Consider the following 18,593-nt stretch of genomic DNA (forward strand, 5'->3'; position numbering starts at 1 on the left):
CCATCAGCATGTCAGCATCTAGGATCATTGTAACAGCATTGCGCAAGTAAATAAAGCAAGTACTTGATCTGGCAACAGAGCAAGGGGGCCCTTGAGGGTGGTTGGGACCCGACATGCCGTCTCTCTCTCTCTCTCTCTCTCTCTCTCTCTCTCTCTCTCTCTCTCTCTCTCTCTCTCTCTCCCCCCTTCATTGTCTTCAGTTCAGTTTCTCTTTTCAAGTGAAGTAAAGTAACCTTGTGTTTGTGCGGAGTACTTGATCCGAGCTTAATACTTAAACACTTCTGCTGCACTTGACACATATATAATCTGTTGTACATCCTCCTTATAGTTTTTGGCCTGAAAAGAGTCATCAGCATAGGCTTGTCCTATAAATTTATTCCCAGAAGTTAGAGGCAGACCATGCAAACGGCATGAGGAATTGAGAGCCTCAAGATGCAACAGCAAGGGGTACGAAGCAATTGCATAAAGCGAAGCACTAAGAGGACAGACACCCTTGTCTGACTGAATGTCCTAGAGCCCAAGCACTTGTGAGAGAACCACCCAGCAAACCTGCAGAAGTGCTCTGAGCATATAGGAGAAAGACCACCTGTGAGATTTTCGGTCCAAAACCTAGCCTCTTCATTGTTTCTGCAATATAATCCCAAAACACAGTATCAAAGGCCTTTTCAATGTCAACTTGCATGACCAATTTATCTTCCTTAGTGTATTTCCATATTCCATGCCAAAGATGACATTGCCAAATTGTTAGTAATGTGCCGTCGAGGTATAAAACCATATTGCGATTGATGAAGTCCTTGATGCAGGTAATCTTCAATACGGTTGACTTTCATTTCCATCAATTTGTAAACCACCGGCATAAGAGTGACGTGCTGCGAGTGGGAAAACTGCTCTCTCTCTCTCTCTCTCTCTCTCTCTCTCTCACACACCCCCCCCCCCCCCCAAAAGGTTTTAGGAGCATATATTAGTTGTACACCCACGACATGTGGAGCTTCCCAGACTAACTGGTGACCACATCACCAGGACAGCTCAGAAGCTGAACCCCCATCCACAACTTGAGTAACTGATACTGAAGATATTGTGGACAGAGGAGAGAGAAGCCTTCCACCATCTCCAGCAGCAATGTAGAGCTATGGTAACTGCAACCTGTAAGATATGTTAAGGAGGATGGGGCAAAAAGTTGCAAGGTGATGCTGAAACCCCTCCAAATCCACCACCCAACCCAATGAAAAACAAGCAGAACAAGCAACCACAACACACACCACACATGCACACAAGCAGCGCGCACAACCTGCAAGCACAAAAAATCTCCACCATGCAGACATGCAAGGCAAATAAAGGAAACATAAGCCACATGCAAGAAACTTCCAGAAACCAAAGAGAACGAAGGATAAACACGTGCAAAGAAAAACAAAGAAACAATAGAAGCAAACGAAAATTGCAGGCACACGTGCAGCAAGGAAAAAAGGCGGGGGGGGGGGGGGGAACGGCATTGTGGAGCACAGAGCAGTCAGAACAGAGGCGCCCGACGACAGCAAGGAGACCCCTGACGGAGCAGGGGGAGGATCATCTGGCGAGAGGAAGCCCACCATGCCAGTGATGGGCATGACAGGTTCAGCGCATCAGGAGCAGTCTCCCCCCCCTCTGTGTGTGTGTGCATTCCCACCATGCCAGTGATGGGCATGACAGGTTCAGCGCGTCAGGAGCAGTTCCCCCCCTCTGTGTGTGTGTGTGTGTGTGTGTGTGTGTTAACTTTTAAGGCTGACGAGGTCATGTTAGCATACAAAGTAACATCTGGTTTTCAAAATGATGGCCCTTGGGACCTTTCTTTTTGTCTTTTGTGCCATTGTCATCACCAAGCATGACTTTTTTGCTTTCACTAGCCATTTTGACCACACATCCACAAACTGAGCAGATCTTTGTCTTTATCCATTTTTCAAAGATCTTCATAATCACAAGAAACAAACGTCACTCGTCATAAAACTGACACGTTCTGGGTTGAAGATATACACCCAGTAATAGCATTCAACTGCTCTCTGTCAACTTCAAACCTTGCAAGGCATCTTCAATGCCTATCATTTTCACCTTTGTGTGTGCATGCGTATGTATAAGATTTCTAAAAGTTTGGAGGTGTGAGTCATGAAGACCTCATAGAAACTAGATGAATGTAGGAAATTAGAAACCATTGGTAAATCAGGAGATGGAGGCGTGGTAGTCTTTATGCCTTATTATTGCTTGTTCCCGGTAAGGTTGCCAGGTGGTAAGCGGAAGTGGATACTTTATCAAAGTATGAAAGTTTTATGCCCATCTTCCTGACATATCTGCATCTGTATGCTGGATCTTGCATGTATTTCATGTACACAGGTAAGAATATATTTTTTCTGATTTCTGAACACAGCCTTCACTTTAGCACGTCAACAATAATTTTTGGTCTTTTTGGGCCCTAAACGCATAGCTATATGTAAAATTCATGGAATTATTTCTCTCCGTCGTGCTGAATTACACTTTTTTCTCTCTTGTAGTCTTGAGCTATGGGGCTATCGGAGAGTAGAAGAGCTTATTTGGGTTAAGACCAATCAGCTTCAGCGCATTATCAGAACGGGTCGAACAGGTCATTGGCTAAATCATAGCAAGGAACACTGCCTAGTGGGCATCAAAGGACAGCCAGAAGTGAACCGCAATATTGACACTGATGTTCTTGTGGCTGAGGTTCGAGAGACAAGCCGAAAGCCTGATGAGGTAAACGTCATTGGCTTTAGAATGTTCTCCTTTTCTTGTGCTTTTCTTTCCAGTTGATTGTCTTTGGCATGTTTCATATTGTTCTTTGCATATGTTGCTGCAATGCAGCAGTTTTGTATGGTCATGTGCCATTTGTGGCCCTTTGAACTCACTGCAGCGGGAAGTCAAAACCAGGAAATCTTAGATTGCAGTCTACCTTTATTTTGCAGAAAAATTGGTGGAGCATGTGCATTTAAATCTTGAACAATCTGGAGGGCTCAAATGCTTTTATGTCAGCCTCTTCTGAATCTGGTCCATGCAAGAGAAACATTTGGATATACTAGCACAGCATTTGCGTTAAGTTACTCCATGCAAACTGGTCGAGGGTCCATCACCCCCAAAAGAAGAAAAGAAAAAAGAAACCCCAAAGAAAACATTGAAGGTCTGTTCACCACAGGGTTTTGGGCTTTCCCACCCTTTTCTAGTGAAATCAGAACATGTATTGATCTGTATAATCACGGGAAACAGCTCTACACACACACACACACATACCAAAAGGGGCGCCAGTCTTTGGAGCCAATCTCTCTAGGCACGGAACTATGCTGGGCCGTGTCGATCAAATTGAACTGTGATTTTAAAGTTGTGAAGTATTTTAAGTGATTCTCTCTCGTGTCGCAATAGAATCTAGACTTGGGGTCCCCAAGTTTGTTACAGTGGTATCAGAGCACGACCGATTTCTCTTCTACCGATCCTTTTCTCGCGACACTTATGGATTCCAACAGAGATCAGTCGACTTCTTCTGCATCTGGAAATGCGGGAGGAGATCACAGAGAAGATTCTTTTCCTTGAAATCCTTGAAAAGGTGCAAGTGGACATTGCATGGCTAGTGCGAAATGGTTGCAGCTAAATGGGTTTCTCACATCGGGAATCTAGGTCGGTCAGTTGGTGAGTGGTCGGTTCAGTTAGCACCAAATTTTGATGAGTATGCCAGCATGTGTGTGCCTAAATGGAATTTGGGCCATGCGGCAAGTCACTGACAACTTTATAAGTTGGTAGGCGTTAGGAAACTAAACCATAAGGGGCATAATGGACACATGTCAATACGAGAGCCACCCGTTGGACAACTCACCACCCGCAAGCTCAAGCCCAACTTGGGGGCGCCCAGATTGAGAGAGGGGGTTGTTTTTTGGCTTTTGTGAGTGGATTTTCAGGATCACAGCTTTAGTGGAAAGCTTGCCTTCTCCCTTGTCTCATGTAGCACGATGATTCCGCTCTCGTGCATCTCTTTCCCCCTTACAAATATGGTAATGTCCCACTAGTTGGGCTCCTCCGATGGCTATGTACAGTCTTGTGGGTTTTATGCACGTTTGCCAAGGCAAGAGCCTTCTGAATAGAAACCGGATTAGGTACGCACAATTCCATTGCGACAGATTGCGAAACAAGAGAGTTTTCTCGCTTGTTGAACTCTCGTCCAAATTAAAGGGGAAGTGTCCCATTGTGTGGGGGAGCTCATACTCATAGACGTGTTTGCTCTGCTCAAAACAATCCAAAACATAGAATTTCGGCTTGTTGCGTTTATTTGCAAGTTTAGGGTTTCGCTCCTAACTGCAAGTTAACACCTGAGAAGCTTCGGGGAAGCCTTGGGTTGGTTAACAAGAGTTTGGGTACCTGTCAATGACCAAAACAAGAAATTACAGCATGCTGAAATCTACTTATAGCTCACCGGAAAGCTTCTAAATTGCAAGGAAATCCGTCCTAGACTTGTATTTTTGACATAGGAGATTTTGGTGCCGTTATGTTGCCAAAATTGGCTCGGAAACCTGCAATTTCAGCCCTTGACAAGTTTGAACAGCTTGGTGGGACTTTGGTCCAAGTGTTCGGGTCGTTTGTTTTCAATTAGATAAAGAAATACCGAAAGGGGTGCGAGTCTTTGGGGCCTACAGAGTATTGGTCTTGGTGTGCGTAGTGACAATCTAGTTGCTGGACACGTTTGTGTTCTCTCTTCTTCTCAATCATTAACAAGTAATTGAATTAGTACCGCCCTCTACTGTGTACTGGCAGTTTCAGGTCTTACTATGCCTTTGATCGACTCACCAGATGATATTATGCTCTATATACAATATGACACATCCACCTTAGACAGTCTACGAGATACTCTTGCTACCTTTTGCGTGGCCAATGGTGCTCTCATAAATTGACACAAGTTTTTGGTTTTCTTGTAGGAGTGGATGATGATTGTCTGCGGGGTGCGCAGGATAATTTCACTTCGCTACCTAGAGGGCAGACTTGCAGATATTTGGGTTTCCATGTTGGCATTGATATGTCTGTTGAGTAGCAGTTTGTGCCTGTACTACAGTCTATCAGGAAGAACCTTGCCTTTGGTCATCCTTTATCTTTGGCTGGTAGAGCCCTTGTGGTGAATCAGGTTCTTCTACGACCGCTTGGTTCACCACATCTTGCATGACTCTTCACTCTGGTAATTGGCGCATTTGAAATGCCTCGTACGTAACTTTTTGTGGACCAAGGTTGTATCAAAACGTATGTTTGGATCCATGCCGTACCGCACATTCGTACCATACAATAATCTGTATGTACGGAGCATACCTTACGTTTTTTTTTGGTTTTTGATTATTTTATTTTATTTTATAAATGGGCGTTTTTCAGCCGCACTCATGCGGAAGAGTTTGCGACTCTGGGCGCTACCCGGCGCCTTATAATATAGGCAATTTGTCTGCAGAGCTCTTTGGATTTTCATAGAGAGCAGTACACAAAGGAAGAGAAGGCCGTTGCAAGGAATTGGAGGAGCTTCCGAGAGCGTGTGAAGGAAGGTAATGCACTTCCCTACTGTTTTGCACGCATTGCTCGTAGTCTCTTGCATACTCAAGTCTCTCGTGTAGATTTACATGTTAGGCAATCTCTCTCCCTCCTGCCTAGCGCCCCCCCCCCCCCCCCCCCCCCCCCCCCCCCCCCCCCAAAAAAAAAAACCCCGCTCGTGCCCTCTCTGCACTCCTGCCCTCTCTTCCTTCGCGCCCCTCCCGTAGCAGCGCCCGTCCCCCAACCCTTCGTTGTTTCATTACGCTAGGACATGGCAGATTTTTCAAAGATTTTTGCAGTAAATTCAGATTGGCAGAGAATGTAGTTGGGTGTGGCAAGCATGCATGTGCGATGTGGGAACACGATACGAATGTATACATAATGTGGAAACACGTATGTGCATAGTGCGGTCCCCCCCTCCCGCCCCCCTCCCAACACACACACACACACACACACACACACACACACACACACACTCTTTTCCCCTATCCCCCACCTGGCTTCTCAAACATGAAGAAGCTTGCTGACAAGGACGACCCTTTGGAGCAAGCCATTCAAAATGCAAAGAAGAGATGGGCGAGTTCATCAACAAAATTAATCACAATCTCCTAGGCACAAAAAAGGTGCTCGAAGAGCGCATGTCGACCCAAGAAAGCAAGATAAACGCACTTGAGAGTCGTGTGATCGTCCCAAGAGGCGGAGATTGCATTACTCAAGGAGCTGACAAAGGTGCAATCACGAAACACGCTCAAAGAGCAAGTGCGGGCCATCAAAGAGGGGGAGGAACAACACAAAGAAATGACAACTTCGTGGGTGGATGTTATCACAAAGACCCAACAGAAAGTGGATGAGGCCGAGAAATGGATCGAGGTTGCCAAGAAAGGGAAAGGCAATGAAACAACGTCCACACCTACCGTTATGAATTTGACACTTTAAGAGGAGCAAAGAAGATGTGTGTGTGCCTTACGTTCGAGAATATGTGGCCTTAAAGGCAAATAATGTGGAGGAGGAAGTAAAAGAACGATGGGGGTTAATGAGCCGACGCATACAAGAGCTTGGAGAGTGGGCAATAAGAAAATGGCAGCAATGGGGAAACCTTGAAAGAAAGGGCACTCCTCCATGGAAGCGAAGGACTTCTTGAAGAAGAGACCGACTCTTAAGAAGACGGGCATCTTCCTCGGAGATGATCTCACCCTTTCGCAAATCGCCCATATGCAGGAGGTAATGCTGGATATTAGAGCGGCAAGAGAAAAGGGAAAGTTTTCTTTTTATCGAGACAGAAGAGTGGTGATATTGGAACGACGTTCCGCATGATGGTGCGAGACCTATGGGACCATACTCAAAGTTCCTACTTGGAAATGTAATGGATCCCTATGCCTTGATGTGGGGTGCCTTTGAGGATACTTTCACTTGGAGGGACATCATCTTCTACTCCGAAACACATCAGGCCCCTGGTCAGTCTATGCCACATGTCAACGGATACAAGTGGGAGACAGCCTGCAGACAGGAGGTCGATCAGAGCACAGAGGAGGGGGCTCAGGGGGAGTGGCAATTCTCTTTAGGGAGGAGTTGCAGCCATTGGTACATATAGCTCGCAGGGATGAGCAGGCTAGGTACATGTGGGCAGAGATGGGCATATATCTCTACATTGCTATTTGCTACTTTCCCCCGAGTACATCAATATGTGCACCACCTAGAGGACAATCCCCCTTTTCTATTTTGGATGATGACATATGGGAGCTCTCACGGGATCGTGACATTATCATCCTGGGGGACTTCAATGCTAGGATTGCCCAACACGAGACAATATTTTATGATACGTCAAAGGAGATGCTGAGGGAGTTGGATATTGCGGAGATGGGCCTATCTAGACTATCACAGGATGTGGAGCATACCGAGTATGGACGGTACTTGATAGACATGGGAACTGCACATGGCCTCGCCATCTTGAATGGCCTACTCGCTACGGGAGGTTTTACATGCTTTCGACACAGACATGGAGCCAGCAGTGGATTATGTCATGGCACAACCGAGCTTTATCTCGAGTGTCCAGGACCTCACAATTGGGCCTAGACCTGTTGGGGTGGCAGTAGATCATGCCCTTGTATCGATGACCATTTGTTTCTAGTTTAGTGTAGCACACATGCCACGGGCTGTAGCCCCTAGTCGCTACACCTTTATGCGGGAGACCGACTTTGTCTACATAGATGGGATCTATAGACGCCTGTGGACTCAGGAACTCGGCTACCCCTTAAGCAGCTTACTACTGTACTGACACAAGCTCTACATGATGCAGCAGTAGAGGCATACCCACACGCCCAGCCTGAGCAGAGACGATGCTCTGGGAGCATGCCCCAGAATAATTGGTATGATGAGGAGTGCCGCGAGATGAGAGCCAGACTTCAAAGGGAGGTTCTTTTGGGGGACCTCACTCACAGAAAATCTCAGATTGCCTTCTGACCTCTAGTGTGACGAAAGAAGAGGGCTTTTTCGGCCCGGCTAGGGTAGGATCTATATCAGCTATTCTTGAGTCAGGACTCAGATGAGGCATGGCGACTCTTTCACGAGCATTCACCCCCTCCTGCCATCACCTCTACAGAGGCCTGGGGCCAGTATGCATCATCTCTGTACACAGTTCCAGCCACCTCTTCCCAATCTCCTCGAGCCATGCCCACACACGTGTGCTTTTGTCACCGCTGAGATGGTGAAGAAGGCCATTGATAGGATGAGAACTGGGAGAGCATATGATCATGATGGCCTAGTGGATGAGCATTTTTTACATGCCATGGACTTGCTCGCAGAGCTTCTAGCAGTAATGTTCAACCGTGCCTTGTGTGAGGGCTTGGCTGATACTTGGAGTCTATCTACTATTGTACCCATCTTCAAGTCAGGAGACCCGATGGAACTTGGGAACTATCGCACTATCATGATCGGACACACATTGGTATGGCTGTATGCATCCATTCTTGAGCAACAACGGAGTAGATGGGTAGAGAGGGAGGGCATACACGCAACTGGGCAAGCAGGGTTCAAGAGAGGTTTCTCTATTCTTGACCACATTCCGACACTAAGAGCCATAGAGGGCAGATCACATGGGAGACGGATCTATTGCAGCTTTGTGGATTTCCACACAGCTTTTGACACAGTGTCCAGAGCTAGATTAATGCATAGACTACAGGAGATGGCAATACCCACATAGTTGGTTTGGGGAATCATGGTATTATACAGATCAGTAATGGGGCATGTACGCACTCCAGAAGGGCCATCTACATTGGTTCACTCCAGTATCGGGGTGAAACAGGGCTGCCCGCTCTCCCTTACTCTCTTTGGTATATATGTGGATGGGGCTTTTGATTATATTGAGAGAGATGGTGATAGCATATCTGGCAAGGACATGGATTCCACTATTGCTATATGCTCATGATATTGTGTTGATCTCCTACTCTCTAGAGGGGATGCAACGTCACTTGGACTCATTGCATAGGTTTGCCCACGACAATGGTTTGTCTGTCAACCTTGGTAAAACCAAGGTTATCGTGTTTAACACCACCCCACAGCGGATCGGGAGAGCAGTACCCACATTCACCTATGGCCATGAGACAGTGGAGTATATAGATGCGTACACCTACCTGAGGGTGGTCTTTAGTGTTAGATTCTTCATCTCCAGATGCTTCGCACATTGTCTACAGGCTTCACATCACGTTCACTGGCCTTTGGTTGTGGGTTGGGCACCCGTACACCTGTTGGACAGGGGTCTCAGGCACACTCAGGGTTGTTCAGCACATTTGCCACTTTAGACGTGTTTTGGTCACATATTCCCCCATTTATATTGTAGGGTCATATCTTTAGGTCATTGGGCTATATTGAGGATTATTGCCCGACCAACCCCTATTCTCCTATATGTAGGAGGGGGGGCACCCTCATTTGTATTGTATCATCACCATGTAGCCATCTAGAGTTATTGGGTTGCCAGCCTTTCCACCATCTCTCTCTCTCTCTCTCTCTCTCTCTCTCTCTCTCTCTCTCTCTGTCGTGCCATTGTCTCTTTCTCTCCCTCACCTTCCGTTGCACACTCTGACATGGTATCAGAGCTCTAGGCTTGGATCTGCCATCGCCTACACCTGGGAGGACTCTGCGAAGGATTTCATTGTGAAGAAGTACTTCTTCCCCATCATCGTTTTTTTGGGATCTGGCGTTTTTGCTGCAGACCTGCAGTTTTTTTGGTGGACGACATCTTCTTGTGCACCCTTTGCTAGCGCACCTCCCTCCCTCTGCCTCATCTCCACCACCTGCCCTCTCCTCTGCCTGGCGTTTTTCAGCCAGATCTGGACCAGCGTTTTTGCAGGTGGGCAGCGTGTTGACCTTGGGTTTTCAGCCCCTTGCATCAGCGTTTTTCAGCCAGCTTCTGGTCTAGCGTTTTTTGCAGGAAGGCAGCCCGCTGATCTGTGTTTTTCAGCCCTATGCCCTAGCGTTTTTGGGCAGGACAGCAGCCAGCATTCCTAGCGTTTTTTGGGCAGGACAGTAGCCTTTAGACGAGCGTTTTTTTTAACCTCTGCTTCAGCCCTTCCTCCTTGTCGATCTTGGACAGCCGGAGCCCCGCTCCTTGCCCCTTGGTCTTCCTGCTTGGAAGCTGATCAATCCTGTGACTTTACCGGCGACTCTCCGACTTCTACCTTGCTGATTTTCAGCCTGTTTTGGTGCATTTACAGCCCTCACCTTACCTTCTCGACATCCGGTGATTCCATCACCTGGCGTTTTGCTCAAACCCCTGCGTTCTCGCGGTGTTTCGAGCTCCCTTTTGCTGCGATTTCAGGTTTAGACAGCACCTTGATTTTACCGTTTCAGCATTCCTTTGGGTTTCCCTTGCCTCTCCCGTCACTTACACCCTACTTCGCGGTCATTTGGCATTTCATCTGGCGCGGTTATTCAGATCCTCTTCTCACCTTTGCTCCCTTTCGTTTGACATTGAGACGTGGACTCAGATATAGGTTTTGGCACAACGGACGGATCTCCCTTGACATGACAGATCTTCCCTTCTCGAGGCTCTCTTGCCCTCGGGAAGATGCAAGATGACATCATGGTTTCAGGACATGGGTTCATCATGGATAGATTTCCCCCTTTCCAGTGCATCCAATACTCATTGGATGCACCCTCTCTGACTCTTACACAGTCCGAGATCACCAGGCTCATCCGCCAGAGCCTGACTCAGCTTGACACCAGGAGGACATGGATAGAGCCGGCACATGAACATGGCACGAAGATGGCTTTCTATAGAGAGCATCTTCTCCAGCTCACTGAGGATGGTTTTGTGACGAGGCCCAGATACATGGACACCCACTTATCTCATGGGATACGATGCGCTATTGGCGAGATACCCACATCTTCACACTAGCTTCGGATCGAGACTAGTAGGTACAACGGAGTACTGGCAAAGGCCAGGATATGTCCCCTATGTCACATGGAGTTGGAGACATAGTTGCAGTATACATGCCACTGCCCAATTTACTATGAGATACGAGGACTTTCTAGAGTCATGGGATATGAGGATCAGAGATGTCTGGGATTGTTTTTACTTGAGCTGCACAGACACAGAGAGAGCCTGATGAGAGGAGAGGCTAGCCAGTCTCAGAGACTAATCACAGACTTCTTTAGAGCGGACATTGGGCGGCAGGAGGAGCAACTACCACAGGAGAGCTCACATTCTCCGTATACTAGAGGCTTGCTGATCGATCGAGCGACCGAGCTTGGGAGATCCAGATGCCCACGACGGTGGAAGACTACACAATACCGTCGGAGACTGCAGCAGAGGATCCGGGTCACTTTGGCCCGACATGCACACCGCCCTGTCAGACTACTGACCATGGAGGAGATTGATGATGTAAGGTGCAACGGAAGTGAATGTTGAACTTTGCTCAAGATGAGTGCTCCGAACTGTGCTCAAGGGTTCCTTTTACTTACGGAAGGGAGAGCCTTCCGTTCCTTTAGTGAGAGAGTGCATTGGACACAAATAAAGTGGTGAACACTATGAATGAAGGTGTTGAGACTGAGAGATAGAGAGGGAAGAATACGACACTAGAATGTTGTCAAACCCTCCTCCGAAGGCCCCACTCTCTATGGCGAGAGCGCTCTACTATTGATTGCACAAATCTCTACAATGCTTTGGACTTGCTGACAATGTCGACGACGATGAGGATGACGACAAGACGGGCTGAGATCTGAAAACGCTAAGGGCTGAAATCTGCAAATCTTTATCTACTGAATTCTGACTCTATGTCGGTGACGATGTCGATGACGACGATGCGATGACGGGCTGAAAATGCAGATGCTGAAATCTGCGTTTTTCGGGCTGAAACTGCAAACTTCGATGGATCTGACCGTGCGACGAGGATCTGCTGTGGGAAGGTGAGATCTGCGAGGTTTGAGACTTCTACTGCGGTGTCTGACTGCTGAAAACTGATAATGCTGGTCCTTCTTGAGGTCTTGTCGCGACGGAACTGCAAAACGCTGGTTGTTATGCTGCTCCAAAAACGATAGGGCTGATCTGTTCTGCTAATGCTAGGGCTGATCTATTGTGTCTTGTTGTCGCCGAGGCTGATCTGCCATGCAAAAACGCCAGGGCTGGTCTGTGGATGCAAAAACGCTAGTGTCTCTGATGCAGAAAACGCTAGGCCTGTTGGGGGTCTTGCTGAGAAGGTGCTTGTTGAATCAAAGTTCCTGCTGCCTCTTCTGCCAGAATTGCTAGCGCTAGGTTTTTCTTATGTAGTCACTTATTGAATTTGCCCTATCTAGTTCCCAACAAAAGTCACTTAAAAATAATAATTGAAAATTGACTAAAATAGGGAAATTAGGTCTATGCACTGTAAAAATGCTCTTGATGGGTTATGATGGAAATCTGATGATCATGCTGTGTCCAACCAGAGGATATGCATCTAATCTAAGTGTCTAGACATGCATGGTCTACAAACAGACTCACAAAAGTGCCAGATCACTTCCTATTCTAGACTGATTGAACTGAACAGATCACTTCCTATTCTAGACTGATTGAACTGAACTGAACCCTTGTCATGAAGTAGCTTGTCCACGTACACATAGGGTTAGAAGCGCACATGACAGATGAGATCCGCCAACAACCGATGATGGATCTCCTTTGATTTAGCTCTTTTGAGGACTGTCCACCTTGCTCATCTTGTACCAAACACATACCCACATTGTGTCATATTAGCCCTCACTCACTACTCCCACCCCACCCCACCCCACCCCACCCCACCCGTGCTCGTATCATACGTAGTTCCCTTTTTAGTACCTTTTCTTTTTATTTTCTGTACTCAGACATTGTATCAACCGCATTGTAACTTTTTGGTCTCATAGGTCATTTTGGCCTTCTGAAAACTTTAATATAACATTTCATTTTCATCTCTCTCTCTCTCTCTCTCTCTCTCTAGCCCCAGACATCTCTGATCCTCATAACTCATAGAGGCCCAAAACCTTCTTTGAATAGACATGAAAACGGCCTCGTATCTCATAGTACATTGCAATGACATATGTAATGTACCTCTGTCTCTGGCTCTAGATGGCATAAGCGGCATATCCTGCTATCTGCTTGTGTCCATCTGAATCTGCCAGTCTCAATCTCGAGCTTATGTGAGGACGTGCATATTTGGCCAATGGCACAACGCAAACCATGAGAAAGATGCGTGTCCATATAGCTAGGTCGAATCACAAACCCATCCCCCATGAGGTGGAGAAGATGCTCTCTATAAAAAGCCATCTTTGTGTCCAACTCCTGTAAAGGCTCTATCCATCTCCTCCTCGTGTCCAGCTGGATCAGATCCTGACGAATGAGTGTATTAATCTCTACCCGCGTCAGAGACCTCAAGGGTGCCTGTAGAGAGTATTGAAAAGGAGGCAACCTGTCCATGGTCAAACCATGTGTCTGCAACCATGATGCCATCTGTGCATACCAGCATAATGTATCCCCATTAAGAGATAATTGTCTGGAGGACTCTAGAGCCACCTTGGCATATCTGTCTGTGGCAGTATCCCACAGACTGTGTACAAAGGAGACTGATATGGTAAGCGCCTCAATTTCCATGGGGGGGAAGGTAATTCCGCTCGAATGATATCATGCGGTACGGAAGCCTTGGCTCTAATCAGCCGAGAGATCATAGATACTTGAGTTACACAGGCATAGAGAAACTTTACTGAGGAGAGCTGAAGAGAGACAACCCCAGAGACAGATCACCGATTTCTTTACACTAGATATTGTACACCCAGAAGAACAGACAGAGGAGCAGCCAACAATGGAGAGGCCTACCCGCACTACTGGCATTCTCATAGACCGAGCATTGGAGCTAGGGAGATCTAGACTACTCCGATGGAGAAGAGGAGCTACACAGTTTCGAAGGAGGCTACAACAAAGGATTTGAGCCATACTTTTTCGTCGTCCAGAGTGCAGATGAGGATGGATCTCTATGAAGATGGATCTCTACTTCCCTCCCATATTGTCTACACTTTGTACTGCTTAGTTCACACATTTCACGCCTTTCACCTTTCACACCTATCAGCTTAGTTTAGGATTCCGCAATATTTATATTTTGTTATCCTAGTTTAATTTATTTTGTTAATCTGACTTTGTATCAGATACACCGCATTGTAACTTCTGGCCTCATAGGTCACTTTGGCCTTTTGAAGATGTTAACATAACATTTCATTTCATTTCATTTCTCTCTCTCTCTCTCTCTCTCTCTCTCTCTCTCTCTCTCTCTCTCTCTCTCTGTTCTGGTCAGCATGTTTGCAATGTTTCTTGCATCTTGATGGCTCATGCGTGCAACTCGCATTGGATCAACGTCATTCACATTGTCGTACCCCTAGGCAGGCTAGCTCTGGCTCTCGGCAATGGCAGTGCAAGTATTGCAATTTCATGCTCACTAGCACGATCGCACGTGTTGTCAAGCATCTCACAGGCATTGGCACAACAAACAATTGTGGAGGGTGCAGGAAAGTGCCTCTTTCTCTTAGAGATCAATTGATTGTAGAGAACTTTCCGGCAATGGGCGTAGAGAAGGCTAAAGGGACACAACACACGCAGGATGCTCTTCATGATGCACTTCTTGGGGAGTTGGGGGGATCATCCACACATGGGGGATACGAGTTTTATGGCTACCCAGGAGGAGTGATCTGCAGGTAGGAACAGGGCTCGTGTCATGGAGGATGAGTTGAATGAGGAGCAGGGTATGCATGCGCCAAGACAGACCACATTGCCTTCGTGTGAATGCTCTTGCTTGGGTAAAGGAGCGCCAGAAAGTGGCTGAGATGAGATTGCACGCACTCTCATTGAGTGTAATATCTCTTGCAATGTGTTGAGGACTGACCAATGGAAAAGGATGGTCAAAGCCATTGCTCAGGTTGGTGCTAGTGTGTCTTGGATAGGGTTGGATTATTAAAAGATGCGCACCACAATGTTGATGAGGAAATGTATTGATAGACAAGGCATTGATCCTTGTGAAAGCAGGTTGGCAGCAGTTTGGGTGCACCATTATCTCAGATGGGTGGAGTGATATTCGAAGACGGCAGATCATCAATATACTTGTGTCTCTTGCTCGGGCACACACTTCTTGCGTGCTGTAGATGCAGGAAAGGCTGGAGAGCGCAACCAGTAACCACGATTTGGTAGTGTAGCACACCTTTAATGGTGTTTGGAAACTGTGTGCCACCATAATGGATGGCACAAATGTCTCAGTCTGTACTGGACACCTGAAAGGTATGCCAAAGATAGCTTCCATGTGCATCAACATATCAGGCAGCCAGAATTGTGCAGCAGGTGGCTCTAGAAAAGCAATTTTTACATGATGCTTCGGGACCTGACATCTGCCCTTAAAAGAAGCTAATGTAACGGTACTTGAAAAATCAGTGTCTCTAAAACAATGAGAGGAGAACGAGTGTAGAGGCAAGCTCTTGTGAAGAGAGAATATCAATGAATACCGGTAAACTCAATGCTGTAGGATAAGGCTGTAGCTGCAACCGGCCATGGTCAACTCCTTACAGACGGACTTCTCTTTGGATATGGCTTGAAATGCAAATTTCTTTAAACACAATCCCACTAATCAGCCCCAGCCCTCTGTGTGCAAGTGCATGGTGCAAGTGAAATTTGAATGTAAGTGTGTGTGTGAGCCTAAAAGATGAAGCGCAGTGATATGTGTGTGCGTAAAATATGAGGTGCAGTGATATGTGTGTGGTGAAAAGAAACTAGCGGCTGAGGGGATTGGCTTAAGCAGCAGGAAGGAGTACGTGTCCAGTAAACAGTTTCAAAAACTCTGCCCAAAACCTAATCACACAGCCTGAAACCCTAAACACACATGGCTGCTACATCGTGCAGCTACACAGCCCACAGTGGCTTCCACACGACCTGCTACAGGACAAGTTCGCGACAGTACCTCTTGGAGGAAGTGCACAGCCTGATAAGCCCTCGATTTGCAGCCACAGCCTGCTCATGTTGATGACAGCAATTCAGTGAGTTGATTTAGGGTTTCGACAGCGCATAGGTCGCCCTTAGGGTTTCGTCACGCTACGTCCTGTAACCTCTCTCTCTCTCTCTCTCTCTCTCTCTCTCTCTCGCCCTCTCTCTCACCACACTACACGCGCGCGCGCGCGCGCACACACACACACACACACACACACACACACACACACACACACACACACACACACACACACACACATCACTCAAGAAGGTAGGAGTAGCCAATTTCACTTTCACTCAAGAAGGATTTCTTCCAATTGAAAACGTATGACAAGACATGTACTACAATACTGACTCACAAAGCCTTAAAACTCCTATTGGAGTACAATGTTCATAGAAACCATACTTACAAGGAATGGCGCGCACACACACACACACACACACACATCACTCAAGAAGGTAGGAGTAGCCAATTTCACTTTCACTCAAGAAGGATTTCTTCCAATTGAAAACGTATGACAAGACATGTACTACAATATTGACTTACAAAGCCTTAAAACTCCTATTGGAGTACAATGTTCATAGAAACCATACTTACAAGGAATGGCCGTTTTCAGGCGTCTGTTCGCTGTTCCCATTCCTACTTCCTGTTCTGAATCCCCATTCTGTGTTTTAGGCATGAGTATCCATAACAAGGAACGGTAATTCATACCCATTTCTGCTCCCCTTTTCCCGTTCCAATTTTCCGTTCCTGGTGACTAGGATAGAAACATCGTCTAATACTGGCTCACAAAGCGTTAAAACTCTTATTGGAGAACAATGTTCACAGAAACGTTGTCTAATACTGGCTCACAAAGCGTTAAAACTCTTATTGGAGAACAATGTTCACAGAAACGTTGTCTAATACTGGCTCACAAAGCCTTGAAACTCCTCTTGGAGTACAATGTTCATGGAGCCATTGTTTGTTCTTATACAAGTTTCAGGAGAAGGTAAGCAACACTCTTGCTAAGGTGGTTATTAGAGATAACCACTTCAGGCTTTACTTCCATACTCATCATATTGATGAGGTAGTGGGCCCATACTCAATGGTGCCACTACCTCGTATCGTATGCTGCCTCGGAAGGGGAGTTGCGTGAGTCATACATGTGTGCGCACGCGTGTGCGTTGGAAATTTGAAGGGGCTGTGAACAGAAATTCACATTACTGGATTTTTATGATGTAAATGTGGAGGTATTGTAATCAAGTCATGGGAGAGGGCTCCTTTTCCCTTCTCAATTGCAGTTGTCTACTAACAGACTTCAATATATCAGCCTTTTGCTAATAATTTGGATTTTCCTTGCTGTAAGCATGGTTTACTGTTCAGGGAAATTTGTTGTCTGCTGATGTCTTCTTTTAATCAAGGACCAAGCTGGGTGATGCCTTGAAATGTTCAAACAGAAAATTGCACACTTGAAGTTCTGATAAATTTTAATCATGGTGTGTGCCTCTAATATCTGGCTTTTGGCATGTGTCAGATGTACCCTATGTTAGAGAGAATAAGTCCTCGAACACGAAAGCTGGAACTTTTTGCACGAATGCATAACACACATGCAGGGTACGTTGTCCAATTTTTCAAGCCTTACCTCTTTTGTTACAGAAATTATATCTGATGTTGCTTTTACCTTTTTCTTAGGTGGATTTCCTTGGGGAATCAACTGAATGGTGTTCGCTTAGTGGACGAAGGCCTAAGAGCAAGGTTCAAAGCTGCGTATCCGGATGTAGAGTTTCAGCCTCCTGATCCCCCAACGAAATCTGAACAAGATCAAGTCGCAGTTTCAAGTCAGGCAGGGGGGACCACCGAGAATCCTTCTGGAGTGCCAGCAGAGATTAATGATAGCAATGTGGCTAAAGACACATAATCAATGCTAGGTTTGTGAAGGTGTAAAGCATGAAGTGTTTGGTTTTATGTGATGTGCTTTGCTTAACAAAAGGCGTTTTTATTGACGTGGGACAAGCAGACAGGTATTACGGCCTTCAGTTCAAGTAGTTGCAGGTTGGTATCCTCTGTTTTTAACATACTTGGGACGGGTAAAGAAAGCAACAAGGGGCGTGCAAACCAGATGCTCTTGATTCCAAACTGAGGTTTCTTGAGAAATCAATGGACATGAACAAGCCCTATGTAGTGGTGTCAGCTTAAAACTAACATGTACTTTCCAATACGGCGAGAATCGAAGCTTGTATGTCAAACAATACTTTCATTGCCAGGGTAGAGGAGCAATATTAGAGACACTTACTTAAAAAGTAGTAATTGGGGGGTTTTGTGTGTGTGGGGGGGGGGGGGGGGGGGGGGGGGGGTAGGTAATTATTGTATGTCAAACAATACTTTCATTGCCAGGGTAGAGGAGCAATATTAGAGACACTTAGTTAAAAAGTAGTAATTGGGGGGTTTTGTTGGGGGGGGGGGGGGGGGGGGGGGGGGTGGCGAGGGGTAGGTAATTTTGCAACTTTAGTCATTTCCTGATGTGAAAAATCGCATCGCATTCAGCATGAGATGTCGAATTAAACAATACAAAGATTGATATTTGCAAAAATTTATCTCGATGCTCCAGTCAAGAAAATTAACCTG

General features: G+C 46.4%; 1 protein-coding gene across 3 annotated transcripts in view; it reads left to right on the forward strand.

Moving 5' to 3' along the window:
- The window catches only part of MTA (mRNAadenosine methylase), a 43,054-nt gene extending 24,786 nt beyond the window's left edge, over positions 1 to 18,268 (forward strand). Inside the window, exons 5-9 of one of the 3 annotated variants that reach the window (XM_086492396.1) lie at positions 2,520 to 2,736; positions 17,503 to 17,582; positions 17,661 to 17,723; positions 17,879 to 17,896; positions 17,986 to 18,268. In XM_086492396.1, coding sequence (XP_086348522.1) covers positions 2,520 to 2,736; positions 17,503 to 17,582; positions 17,661 to 17,723; positions 17,879 to 17,896; positions 17,986 to 18,097 — 490 coding nt within the window. In that variant the 3' untranslated portion in view covers positions 18,098 to 18,268. Of the gene's footprint in view, positions 1 to 2,519; positions 2,737 to 17,502; positions 17,583 to 17,660 lie in introns of all 3 variants that reach the window. The other 2 variants (XM_086492395.1, XM_086492394.1) reach the window with 2 other exon arrangements.
- Positions 18,269 to 18,593: the final 325 nt, after the last annotated feature.

The sequence above is a fragment of the Adiantum capillus-veneris genome, chromosome 20 (genome assembly GCF_014529385.1).
Source record: "Adiantum capillus-veneris isolate H3 chromosome 20, ASM1452938v2, whole genome shotgun sequence".
NCBI classification, from domain to species: Eukaryota; Viridiplantae; Streptophyta; class Polypodiopsida; order Polypodiales; family Pteridaceae; genus Adiantum; species Adiantum capillus-veneris.